We start from the raw sequence: 14138 nt of genomic DNA on the forward strand, positions 1-14138 counted from the left end.
CACAAAATTGGGGAAAAAAGTGTTCTCTGCATTTTTGTATAACATTTGTTTTTTGAAAAAGGTCTAAATTTCTATTATTAAAACTAAAATAGGTAAAAGTATGTTTGAAGTTTATGATATTGACTTTTAAATCACTATTTATAAATCATTAAGATTGGTTCCAGAGCTCAAAAGGAAATAGATCCCTACCAATAAGGACATTGTTCCAGAAAATGACATCTAAAGATGTTTCTGTTTTGTGGAGAACTACAACCTCTTACATCTGCCTTCTGTGGTTTGACATGTGGACAATAAACCAACAAGACAAGGTAGTTTTTACTGATTAAGAGAGAAAATTCATATTTATTCTTAAATTGTTTATTGTGTAGTATTTACTGTAGTTTTGAAATGAAAAAAATATAGGCATTTTTTACATGATTTAGACAAAAATTCAAGTTATCATCAGATTATTTGAGTGATTTACATTTTTACCGCTTTTAATAAAGAAGGAATTCCTGGATGAGTGCAACACTTAGACATTAATAAAAAAAAATTCTCATTACTATAAATTTACTTAAACTAGTGTTATAATTTGTTTAGTTCAACATGCAGTTCAGTGCAGTTTATTGCTTTACATATCAATTAAAATGCAAACAATTCTGAAGGAAATATGGAGTGAAATATTAGGAGTTGAACGGTTAATGATGGTAGAGGGAACACAGAAACAGAAATTTGTTTTGTTTTAATGAATTACAGCTGCGTGGATTATTTCATCAACAGAATTGCTGACACCTGCTTTTGCTTAAATGAAGTCTTTCAGTCATACGTGGTACAAGAACTTGTTATTTAATAGATAAAATGATGAGATTCAGTCATCATTCAGTAAAAAAAACAAGAATCAAAGTATATACTCAAAATGTGTCAATCACAGGTTAAAGTTTCCCAATGGTGTAAAAAGAGACAGAACAGCAAATGTGTAAATGTAGGTATAAAATGTCCTACAGGATTGGATTTAATGTTGTGCATCCCAACATATTTATTACAATTTAATCTCTCATATTAATTTTCCTGCAGCATGACTTGACTACTTTTATTGCCACTCTTGGTTCAGAACAACGCTCTGGCATAAACATAACTTGTATCTGAACTCCACAAATAATAGCTTTGTTGTTGCTGAGGCAAGATGTAAATCATTGTCTTGCACTTTGAGTTTGACTTGTACTTCTAAACATTCTGCATCATTAATCCTGGATCAAAAATAAATAATATTTACCTTTTATTTAAGCACATTTTCATTAATAAACACAATCACAATATTATTTATTTGATAATATATTTGAAACTGTATCAAACCAAATTTTTTATTAAAATAGAACACTTTAACCCATTAGAACCCATGGTGACATAAGTAATATCAGAAATGGGTTCTATGATCCACTTGCTTTGTGGTGAGTTCCACATTATTTTATTTTTAAGGAAAAATGGTCCTTAATGGGTTAAAGACCCACTTCATGTTTTTCAACATGTATTCTGGCCTTTTTCGGATTATGGAGGATACAAGAAAAATTAAGCTCAAAATTGCATTTCTGGGGATTTCTTTATTCAAACTGCTGAGAATCTGGAACATTCAGTTAGAAAAATATCTTATTTTTGATGTGGAAAATACAAGCAGGAGAGAATGTAAATTGGGAGATTAGAACAAAGATGCATTCAGAAATTGAATTTTAAGCTTAATTTTCTTTGTATACGCCATGTCCTCATCATCAAAAGAATGTCACAAGACCATTTTAGAAACACAATTTTAATCTGAGTGGGTCTCTGAAGTTATTGTGTACATTTACACCCGGTTTTGATCATGAGTTTAGGAGTTAAGTGAACTTTAATGGTAAAAATAGTATTTAAATATCTTTTACTGAATGAAATATTTGATCTATATAATAGGTAGTAGTTTTTTAATTTGAGTTATTTTCTAAATGAATCCATCCATCAGCAGTAAATACTTTTTCTACAGTATGTGTGAGAAGCTGCTGCTCATTCAAGTATGAACTGTTGAAATAAACACTTTGACTCACAACAGATCAGTCCATTTTTTAGGAATTTTACCTCACACACTGCATCTAAGTCTTGTTGCCAGTAGGTGGAGGCATCAGCAAAGCTACTTTAATGGCGTGATCAGGCTCTTAAAAAAAGAGGGAAGACAGTTTATTACACTGATTAAACAAAATTTTAAATCACAAAAATGTTTTAAAAAAAAGTAATTAACATGCAATCTAAAGTAATTGGAGTTTTATAATGGTACTGTGGGAAATTTCATAGAAACTTTTATGTTATCCGTATTTACTAGCTATTAACATCTTTATTTATGTGTACGCTTGTGTAATATGAGATCACAATAACTTATATAACATAAGAGGTGACAATTTTATGAAAAAAACTAAATGTACTAAGTAAACTTGAAGTCAACCCAGATTTTTTTAATAAAATAAAATTAAAAAAAGGAAAGTAAGAGCTGCATTAAGTTTGAATTAAAGTTCAGACTTCACAGTGAGCTAAGACACATGCAGCTCGTTACTTTAGCAAAGCGATTTCCTAGAATTTGATATTTGCAGCAACATGTCCAGACTTGTGCAGTAATTGGCCACTTTACTGCTGCGCTGAACTTTTGTCCTTTGTCTCTTTGACTCAGTTCAAACTCACACGTGTTCAAATACACTTTTAGCCACAGGTGGATGTGAGATTGTACATTTTGTGTCAGTGTGGTAGATTAGAGTTGTTCTGGCTGCATCACGGCAGGCGGAAGTGAATAGTTTAGTTTGAATAAAAGATAATTGTAGGTTGAAGAAGTGTCCTCATTAGTATGTGGGATAGCTTCTGCTTTAGTTTTCTAATTTAAAAGATCTGTTCAGATTTGTTCCTGGAGCTTTTTTTTTTATTTTTTTTTATAGTGAGTCACTTGACTACAGACAAGCTGTTTTTCCAGTGAAAACAGTTAACAACCTGGCATTGAACCCTCCTTACTTTGTTTATACCCATCATGGTGTTTATATCTCAGAGGATAGGAGTGTTGGAACTTTTAAACAACACTTAAAAAGCCATTATGAAGCAGAAAAAAGTTGAGATTTGAGCTTAAATCCGGTGTTTCTAGTCATCATCATGTGATGACTAGAAACACTCCCAGTGTAAATGTAAATCTGATTAATTGTATATTAAAATATGCCCACAAACTTACAAGAAACAGTTTCTTTAGTTCAAGAAAAATAAGCTGTTGTGGAAAATAATGCTGTTCTCTTCAATTACTAGTCATCGGAAATGCCCTTGGGTCCATCATAGACAGTTAGTCATCCACAAAGTAAAAAAAAAAAGAACTTTAAATTCAATTCAATTAAACAATGAAGTTCACTAATTTACATACTTCTAAACTCAAAAACAAAAATGACAACGATATCAATAAAAGACACGCAGCACTTTCTTCTCCTTTTTGGGGATTTCCCTGAAGCTAATTTATTTTAAGAAAAAGAAAAACAGGTTTTCGAAAACATAATAAAATAAGTCATAGCCTCGGAACCCAAACACATAAAGCATACATTAATTCCTTTGTTCACTTATTTAACTTTTAAACTTTCTTTTTCCTGTGTGGAGTCACAGGATTGCTGGAGCCTATGTCAAAACGGTACGCCCGTTTGTCCATTGGGCAGCAAGAATAAATAGATTTTTGTTGTAATAGAGAACTTTTTTATCCATAAGTCTAAATATTTTCCAGCTAGGATTTTTTTTTGCTGATTTTAGTAACTTCATTAACTCCGTGAACCATCTTTATAAATAAAAACAGCAAATTTGAAAGTTTTAATGGACTTTTCAGACCAGACTAATTCCAAAGAACGAATTTACTTTGACTATTTGAACTTATACCCAATAAACCTTTAGACAGTTTTCTAATCTGATAAAGTCAGGATTATTAGTTATCCATTACCAGTTAATAGCAGTCAAAGAAGCATGCATGTATTTCTCCTCAGATATCGAATTTCTCTATTTGTATATCATTAAATCAGATTTATTTTTTGTTTTTTCTGCATTTGAAAGTATGTGTTTTTTAAATGGGTCCTTGGGAAGCCTATGTTTAAAAAAAAACTGCGTCAAATCTTTATTGATAGATAAACACTCAACGAATCTTTCTGATTTCACTAAAGTAACAGACAGAGAACACAGTCGTGCTGCTTCCATCTTTCTCTTATTAGAAGTCACTTGGGAGAAATGGAGGACCTGACCCCTGGTTGAATGCTCGCGGGCGCGCGCGCCCCCCCCAGCCCTTTGAAGTAGGCTGGCTGATCAGAGATCAGATGCACGCGCTGGGATCCTCGGAGCCCCGCCTTCTCTCCGCCTTTGATCTCGGCACTGAGGGCTCGAGCCGGGGCGCTGACAGAGTGAGCGGGCGGGCGCGCGGAACGGACTGAGCTCGTGCTCTCACCTGGTCGCCGCTGACTGCTGCGGAGCTCCGCTGTGGTTCCTGGTGCTCAGGTGAGGTGGAGAGGTTTGCTCAGTTTTTATCAGCACAAGATGAGGGTTCGAACATTAAAGTCCAGAGTATAAATATGTTTCTGCAGCTTTTTAGGGTTTGTTTCTCAAACGAGTGTGGCTTTAACTTTACTTTACTTTTAGAAAACTTTCTGTTTTTTTTCTTGCAAAGAGTCTGTGATGTGAAACAACACGTTAATTATTCTACAAAACTTGCGCAAATAAAGTGTAAAAGACATTTTTCTTCATTTTGTAGGACTCGCACGCATGCGCACACGCACACACGCGGTGAAGTCACATTAAAGTTGAATTTTTGGGCAGATTTTGTGTGTTTGGTTGAGAGGAAACATGCTGAATCATGTTTTCTATACTTTTAGGTGAAAAGTTCGCATGGAAACGATGTGGAAACTTCAGTCTGCAGTCTCACTCCTTCTCCTTGGTCATTTCATCTCCTCAGATGAGGCAAGTATCTCTCAGTACTTTAAGAAGTTGTCAGATTCAGGGGCTTGCAGGCTCTGCTGATTAATGCATGTGTTGGTTTATGTAATGCAAGCAAACAAGGAGACATTTCCAGTGTTTTGCACACATTTGTTATCATCAGAACTACAGTTTTAGTGATTGGAGACCTTTATGTCACTGCTCTCCATCATTTAATCTGGTTACAGTTTTTTCTTTTGCCTTTTATTCATTCTGATGTATAGTTTTCTTTTCAGGTTTCAGCATAATTTAAAAAATACTGCAGGATGAGGAGGTAGACCCTTAAAGTAGTAGGAAGTGATAACTTATCTTATATTATTTTCTCTCAATTATAATGTGCTACATGTGCTAAGTTACTTTCATAATAATTCCTGCCTTTGATGGTAATCTATAGTAATAAACATATGACAAAATATTTTACATTCAAATATGACCAGAGCTAATCCAGAAGATCTGAAACAGTCCAAGATGATATAAAGTTTGGTAGATGTTAAATGAACGTGATGTTTTTTTGTGTTTTATCAATCTCTTGTTGCATTTTTTTTTTATAAATGGACGATCAGGATAAAAACTGATTTCAAAGTATTTCTTTATTCAATTTTTTTTGGACTCAGGAATGTACATCTGGATATCTTCGATGTTACTTGCCATTTTTGTTGCACCAATAATGTTAGGTTGGGACTATAAGTTAGCAGGAGAGCATGTAAACAGAAAGCTCTCGGCAACGGGGAGGATAATTGGTGCGCCCACAATCCTGCACAACTCTGGGGTGAATTTGTAAAAAGCTATTACCACTCTATGTCCAAGAAAAAGACACAGGCTACTTTGATTTCGGCTAAAAACGGCATAATTGTAATTAAAAGCCCATTGGGGACGCTTTTACAATAGATGAAAAGATAATCAGAGAGGGACTTTAAATGATAAATTAGAAATATCTGTGATTAAATGAGGACTATTCCAGGGTCTGCAACCTGTGGCTCTTCTACCCCTCCATTGTGGCTCTCTAAAGACAAATACAAAGCTTTTAGTTTAAACAAAGTTACTGTAAAGTAAAAAAGATTGTAAAGTAACTTCTCACTCTGTGAGCTTTCAAAGCAAAGTAGTCATAGTAGTTACATAATCAAGAACTAAACATTTTCACAAATTCCAGTGCCTCATGGTTCAAAAAATACAATTAATTGGCTGTGTTTTAATTTTATATATAGTTAGATTTATGAATTTCTGGCTAAGAAACAACATAAACATAAAAAAAATGTTTTTTTACATTGCTGACACAACACTACCTACCCACCACTAGTTTTGCTCCATCAAGATGATCCTATCTGACACAGGAAGTCTTTTATTTTGAAAGGAAGTCTTGTAAAATGTAAAAACTGTTTCATATTTGGGAAAAAAATCTATTTTCTTATAACGTTTGTTTTATTAATGCCAAAAAAGGAATAGTTTATTAATATATCTCATAAAATAACAGCAGTATGAATACGATGTGGCTCCTACTGACAGGCTGAATTGAAACGATGGTGATGCTTCAGTTTCCTCCTGTGTCTGTGCTTCTCAGATGTTGGTGGGAGCCATCGAGGAGGCCAGAGAGTGCAGAGAGCAGGAGTACAAAGATCGCTTCGGCGTCTGCAAACCCTGCAGGCAGTGCGACGCCGGACAGGAGCTCTCTAAGGTTGGAGCAGATCTCCGTCGGCTTTTTTTCCTCACATGCTCTTTCTAACACTAAACAGCTCTAAATCACAGCTGCTGCCTTTTTGGAGGGGAGTTCCAGTAAAGCGTTTTATGAAAAGCAGAGATGCCTTGCAGGCCAGTGGAAGTCCCTTTCTGGAAAATGTTGGTTACGTTTTGTTTGGGGAAACTTGTTTATATCGCTGTTTAGGAGAGGGGAAGAAAAAGTGTCTTCTCTTGGGATCCTCTGTTATTTATCACTTCCTCTTTCATGCTGAGAGCAGCCAAGCTGTGTTTCTGCAGATCACAGGCCTTCTTTAATCAGTCACACCCATACTTTTGACTTTCTGCAGCTGAATAGGGTCTATTGTTTCTCCAACTTATTGTCTTTGCCATCTGAAGCAAACCATGCCTATGCTTGCTGCACTCTTGATAGGGAGTACTTTTTTCCCCTCCCACCCCCTCTTATCCACAGGTTTTTGTGTGCTTTGTACATACAAGCCTCTGTAGTGTCACTTAGGGTTGGTAAGCAAAACCTCCCACTCAACTTACCCACTTTTTGAAGGCACAGTCAGGGATGTAAACACTGCAACTGATAGGAAACGTACAAAATGAAAAGATAATATGCTGTTTTTTCAGCATATCTAAAACGGTTTATGCAAGATAGCATCTGCTTATGGTGAACAAACAAAAAAAAGTTCCAACTGATTTCAAAGACTTTTTTTATCTTGATCAAAAATGTTTGTTGCCGTAAAGTAAAGGCAAAATGTATGCTCTTAAAGAAATGTTTTGCTTGGTCCTGGATGGAAAAACCCCGTTAACATCTGTTGCACACATGTAAAACAGCCCGATTGTCTTTAATCTGAGTGCACACAGAAATTCTCCCCGTGGTTGGTAACACGCTTCAGTAGTCCTCGTATTCTCCTGCCAGATCGACTGGCACCGCGGGCTGCAAGCCACCCCGGGGGCTCTGGTTAATAATTGGCTGCCTCACTCTTTCCTTTCTTTGAAAGTACAGCAGGATGGTGGCTCCAAGCACAAGCCCAGCCTAAGGTTTTCCCAGCCTATCATTTGAGCTCCAAGTAACCAAGACAATCCTTAAAGCCGGGGGATTCGCCGGCTGGGAGGGAGATTTTGAAGCACCTCTGAGCAGCTGCCATAGAGATCCCAGAGGAATGCAGTCCCGTTTGCTCTGGGAGATTTGCCCCTGGAGGCTGCTCGGACAAACATTGGTTAGCACTTGGCATCCACTAAAGCGGGTTACCTCTCTCCTTAAAGCCCCCCTCTGAAGAAAATTGTGTTTTTTTAGTTTTTAACATGTATGTGTGGCATTTTTCGTATGAAATCATTTCATTTCTGAGTATTTCTCCTTTTAAATCGCTGTCGAGCTGACATTCGGATCAGAACCATACAGGTGGACATTACCGATTTTGCTTGACATTTTTATGTAACAGCGGTGAGGATTTACGCTAGTGAGACACAGAGCTATCATAATTAGACAGGGGGGGATCAGGGGCGGAGCTTCTCTGCTCAGCTCCAAAAGCCACGCCTCCTCAAAGGAGATTTTGGAAACAGAGGCTTTAGATTACATGAAAAATAGCTTTTCAAGACATTTAGGTTGTGGAACTTTGGCTAAAAACTTCATAATCATCATGAAAACACTACTGGGAAAGTTTTTTTTAATTAAAAAAATGGTCATGGGAGATTTTAAGAGACATATTTGGAAATGAACTTGGTAGCTACATGAGGGGGCGGGGGGTTAGAGAAAGTGTGGCTTCCTTGTCTTCCAGTTCATTCTGGGAACCTGCCAGTTTGCAAAACAAGCCAGAAGCTTAACTTTTGGTGCCGTGTGAGAACTTCTCCTCCAGCCTGTAGAGATCAACGGTTAGTAAAAGAACTGCAGCCCTCCCCCTCATTGTTTTTACTGTTTCGTTACAGCCCCCTTGTGATTCCCTCCTAATCTCTGAAATATCTATGCGCCCGAACACGCTTCAGATCCCCGTTAGCCTGCACCCTCACTCTCCTCCACACGGCTGTTATGCTTGGCATGCTCACCCACACTCGATCAGCAGATAGGGCATGCTGGGAAAGGGAAATGAGATGCTGAGTATATTCAGTATTTCCAACGTTTCTTTGTAAATCTCAAGGTTTATCGGCTCCAGTTTGTTGGATTTTAATGTAATTCAGTTCTCTAAGTAGGTTAAAGTCAGCGTGTCACTCCGCAAATGCAATATTTGTTGACATTGCTGAGCGTTTTATGGCTCAGTTCCTTTTCTTCTCTGCTTCTGACTCAACATCAGCTCATTCTGACATGTGATGTCCCACTAAACGAGCATGCATGGCTGAACAACTCCTGAGTGTCTCCTTTCAGAGAATCCACATGTTTAGAGACCCCTGTCAGTCATCAGCCACCCTTTTCCACACGCTCTGCCGGCTCCCTGCAAGCCAAATGCTTTATATGGACAGTTCATAGCAACAGCTGCAATAATCCAATCTTTGCTGGCCCACTAAGCAAGGCTTCAGTGTCAGGCTCACATGTGTTCGGCTGGAAGGACAGAATTCCTGATCTCCTCCGACTCTGCGGTGCCATTGCCAGATCTTTCAGACTCCATTCATGATTCCTCCCTTCCCAAAGCCTGCATCGGATTCTTCTGCCCACATTCCTGCTGGACGGCATGCCCAGGCAGTGAAACCGGAGACGGGCGAGGAGAGAAGTGAGGGCGGATGCCCCGTTTGAAGCTGACCTTCAGTTTTTTTATGACATACGAGCAGCCCGCTGCTGGTCGTTTGCCGTGCGGCAACACAGATAAGACTAATGCAGCTGCTGTGGAGCTGATTGTGAATGATAAATGTATGATGTCACCCTGTCTGTGGTGTGATTATGTTCTCGTAGTTGTTAATTTTTATAGCTGTGAAAAGAGGAAGACAAAGCCACATGGAAAGAATGTTGTTGTTGAGCACTTTTCTTTAACATTTTAAAGTTTCGTTTCTTCTGATAAATTGTATAAAATGATTTGTAATAATGACTAAAGAGGACCACTTCAAAGGGAGGTTTGTGATTAGATGGTTCACGCATCTGCAGGAAGCTCTGCTTTTAAAGTCCTTCAGCTGTTGGACACACACACTCACAAAGATCATTCATCTCCTTCCTCTCTCCATCCATCTCTCTGTAATCCTCACCCTCTTCCTGAAGCTTTTGCTTAGCTTGCTGGCCTCTCAATCAACGGGACACTCACAGAGTCTGCCTGGAGTGGGAGCCGTACACAAAACGCTGCAATAAACCTGCAATAATACAACAGTGGGAGTCCCTCGCAGCCATTATCATTCAAATGCGTGGCCTCTCTGGGTCTTGCAGCGGAAGGCCGCTCATTCACACTGGGAGAGTCAGGGAGATTATTGCCGGTGTAAAATAAACTCTCAAAAAGGGCCTGTGATTGTTCTCCCCCTGATCCCATGAGCCAAGATCTTTCTTTAATTCCAGGACCCCCAGCAGTCCCACATTCAAGCCCTCCTTTCACCATCTGCACCGTCGCTCCACACCAACCCCACCTCTCAGCCGGTGTATTTTTACCGTTTAATCCCTTCAGGAATGCGGCTTCGGCTATGGAGAAGATGCCCGGTGCGTGCCCTGCCGGAGCAGTCGCTTCAAAGAGGACCGGAGTCTCCAGAAGTGCAAGCCCTGTCTGGACTGCGCGCTCATCAACCGCTTCCAGAAGGGCAACTGCTCCACCACCAGCAATGCCGTGTGCGGGGACTGCCTGCCGGGGTGAGGGCGTGCAGCAAGAAGGCTTCTCTGTTGTCTGTGTCGGCCGGTAAACCTGAACCGTTGTGTCTTTAACAGATACTACAGGAAGACTAAATTAAGTGGATTCCAGGACATGGAGTGCATACCCTGTGGGGACCCTCCACCTCCTTATGAGCCCAACTGTAAGCATTCCTCCTTCTCATGTTTTTTTTCTTTCACAGCTTCCTTAATTGTTCCCATGAAACAGACTGACAAACATCACCGACTATGACTCCGATCATCACTAGTCAGCTCCGTATTGAAGAACAGAGTTCCCAGCTCAAGCGTCACAGTGAAACTCGCAATCATCCACACACCTAACATGCCAGCACACGGCCCTCGGTGTAACCACAACCACCGCCTTTAAAGGGCGGAGCGAGCCGCTTTTCATCCACTAAATCCCACTGAATCAGGTTAGCTCTGGATTAATAAACCAAGCAGATGAAAAGCTGGAATGAATTCTTAAAACAGAACAGTAAATTTGCCAACAAGGTTTTAAATAGGATCAGAACGTGTCCCACATTTTCAGCACTCACCCGGTATCAAAGGGAAAACTTCCTTCCTCATGAGTGAAAGGCACCAAATGGTGTTCCCATGCTAAATCATGGTTCACCTTTTGTAGTCTTGCTGTTCTGCAGATATATATATTATTTGCAACTTTGCATGCTTTTTAAAATGTTTTTACAGTGGATTGTGTTCTGTGCCCTGGTTGGTTGGAGACTATTGTCAATCAATATCCTCCATGCCATGTTTCCTGCATGGCATGCGTTCAGCTTGTGATGAGATCTTTAGTTATATTCTATAGTTCTTAACAAAGGTTAAACATTTGGTCTGCTTAACCCTCGTGCTCTCTTATGGGGTCCAGATGACCCTACCCTTATATTGATGTGTGATCCCTCCCATGACAAAAGTGGACAGGATTTTATGTCTGCCACGAACACCAGTGAAGATAAAAAAATCCTTGAAAAAAAAAGTCCAGCACACTGTCTTGAGGAGTCCAGATGACCCCACTTTTAATGCCTAGAATATCACACAGGTTACAGTGAAACAGGGTTTGTTTCCTCTGATAATCCAGAACCAAGTTTTGTCTGAATATCTGCAAGCTAACCCTGGTCCGGGACCAGGAACCGCTCTGGGACCCATATTTCGGTGTGGTCTCGTTTTGCTTCCAATTGGACTAAACTTTTGTTTTTCCTGAGATTCTTTGTCTGAATAAGATCCTTGCTGAGACCAGAACAACTTAACCAAATCACCGGTCACTAGCGACAAACATGGAGCAGCGATGCAACAGCAACTCATAGAAATATGGATGGATGAATCCAGGCTCATTAACACAACTTTCAACGTGATCCACATTGCTTTTGACTATTCTCCTAACATTTTATATGTCACAAACACTTATCACCGTACCGTCTTGCAGCATGCCTCCACCGTACCAAAGTAGCAGTGAAAAGTGTTGAACCTGGCCTTCAAGCAGACGTTCACAACTGGTCAGCCAAATATTAAGTTTAAATAAGTGAATACAGGCCAAATGGAAGATTCAGGACTCAATCCGGTACAAATTAGGCGGACTTGGTCCTGAATAAATCATTTCAAATCAAATCAAGCCTGACTGTTAGGATTTAGAACTTTAAATAACCAGTTTAATTTTACAGCAGCGTCATTTATACATCAAAAGTTAATGCAACTTATATTATCCTAACAAATACTTCACGATACACAATGGTACATTCCATTTTCATGACGTCCTTTGAGGTGGTCGTATGATCCTCAAGGGACACCTGCGCTCCCATTAAGATGTAGCCACGCTTTTCTAAGACCCTAAAACCTGGAGCACCGATGTGGGTCATATCTCCGTATGGGTAAAACTTTCTGAGAAAGGTGTATAAAGTGTGGAGTGAGGGAGTTGACTGCCTTGAAACATCTGCAGTCCTGCTTCACGGATTTCACTTATCGCAGGTTATTATTAGAGCGTGACTTCCGAAGTCGTTCTGTTGATTTACCAGCATAGTAAGCTCATAGAAGAACACTGTGCTGTTCTAAGCAGCATAACTGATTGCCTGCATGCAGAAAGGAAGCAGGAGGTGTGCTCCTGTATGTTCACAAAGCAGGACTCGCATTCCAGCAGGGTGCTGATCCAATTAAGTTCCTCCTTATGGTCTCTAAAGAAAAAGTTAAGTGCAACCTTATGACTTCAGGTTTCCACAATATCTCACTGGAAGTAACTTATACTTTTGCTAATTGAGTGTGACTTCCTGTAGGAAATGGATGGAGCTGATGTTCAGTAGCTCTCTGCAGCCGGAGCCGTCCTGGTGGTTAATCAACACAGCTCGTTCATAAATCTCTGTAGTCCTTCCAAATCAACCGGTCTGATCTTGGCTGGTTTACATCAGAAGAAGCCGACCAGCGTTTTCTGACCTGGAGACAGCTGGCCTCCTTCTTTCTGCCCACTTGCCCATCTGTGCCGCTTCCCGTTTGATACTGGAGGAGGCCTGCGGAACAAAATGGCCATTGTGTTGGAGGACATAGCTGGCTGTTTGCTCCTACGGGGACTTTCAGCTGAGTATTTCCAGCATGCTTCAAAGCCCCCCCACCCCCTTCACTGTTATCTTGAGGAGAGTGGTGAAAACTTGAAGGGCAGATCGTTCCAGGGGCTGACTCGCAGCACACCAGTTGGGCCGTACCGGTGTCCAGTGGGCCCTATATCATTTGGAGTAGACCCCGCCCCCTACTGTATGGGCATATGCATTAGCTGTTACTGATGGTAATCAGACGTTATGAGTGGATGGTGAGCAATCAACCCCCCGTGGCGCTGTCGGCATGGCACAACCCAATTGCTGCGCTATGAGTCGGCCCTAATAGTCCACGCTGGCCTGGGGCATCAGTGCAGCTGTGCGAGGGGGCCTGTCGTTCGGGGTGGAGTGTAAATCTTAACCCCCCCCTCCTCCTCTGCTGTCCCCTGTGGCTTTTTGGAGCCTGTAAGAAAAAAAAGATGGTGTTTTATGGATTCCTTCAGCTTCTTTAATGTGTTTCATCTGCTGAAGACTTTCACCGTCCGGGTGGATCTCAGAGTCCACTAATCCACAGGAAGACTCGTGCACTCACACATGAGAAAGATGATGACATTCATCTGTTCCTCCCTGAAGAGAAAGAGTTTTTAAACACAGCAGGACAGTGTGATTCAGCCTACATTAAAATCACCGTAAATATTCGTAAATCCCTCCTTAATGCTGAGGAATTTTGCATTTTTTTTAAACAGAGCTTTTAATTAGAGCCAGGAAGAAGGAGCGTCTTCTGATTGCAGCATTTGGACTAAAGCCTGTGCAGCCATGCCAGAGATCAAAGAGCAGGAAACACCCCAGCCAAGCAGCAATTCGAACCAGAGCCTCCAACCTTCACACTTATGTCTGGTTTCCACTGAGCGGCCCAGACCGGACTGCACTGGCCCAGACTGGACTTTTGAGTGTATCCATTACAAAATGGACCCTTTGAGCAGGACCGACTGGTACCATTTCTGGTCCCCCGTTGATCGTAGGTCCATAGAAAAATGGAATGGACCCATTAGGGCGGAGCTTATGTCGTCACACGTTGTAACCCATTGATTGGTAGAAAGGTTTTAAGACAACAGCAAGCGTCCAACCAGCACTTTTCCTGACACAAGATCCAAAAAGAAAGTTTTTCCTCTTTTCAGCTGGATTCCGTATTTTGCAGTCTAATT

General features: G+C 40.4%; 1 protein-coding gene across 1 annotated transcript in view; it reads left to right on the forward strand.

The window, feature by feature from the left end:
- Nucleotides 1–4062: 4062 nt before the first annotated feature.
- Nucleotides 4063–14138, forward strand: part of tnfrsf19 (tumor necrosis factor receptor superfamily, member 19) — a 20922-nt gene continuing 10846 nt past the window's right edge. The window contains exons 1-5 of the mRNA XM_024283548.2: nucleotides 4063–4494; nucleotides 4869–4953; nucleotides 6527–6640; nucleotides 10224–10402; nucleotides 10478–10563. Coding sequence (XP_024139316.1) covers nucleotides 4882–4953; nucleotides 6527–6640; nucleotides 10224–10402; nucleotides 10478–10563 — 451 coding nt within the window. The 5' untranslated portion in view covers nucleotides 4063–4494; nucleotides 4869–4881. The remainder of the gene's footprint in view (nucleotides 4495–4868; nucleotides 4954–6526; nucleotides 6641–10223; nucleotides 10403–10477; nucleotides 10564–14138) is intronic.

The sequence above is a fragment of the Oryzias melastigma genome, linkage group LG10 (genome assembly GCF_002922805.2).
Source record: "Oryzias melastigma strain HK-1 linkage group LG10, ASM292280v2, whole genome shotgun sequence".
Lineage (NCBI taxonomy): Eukaryota > Metazoa > Chordata > Actinopteri > Beloniformes > Adrianichthyidae > Oryzias > Oryzias melastigma.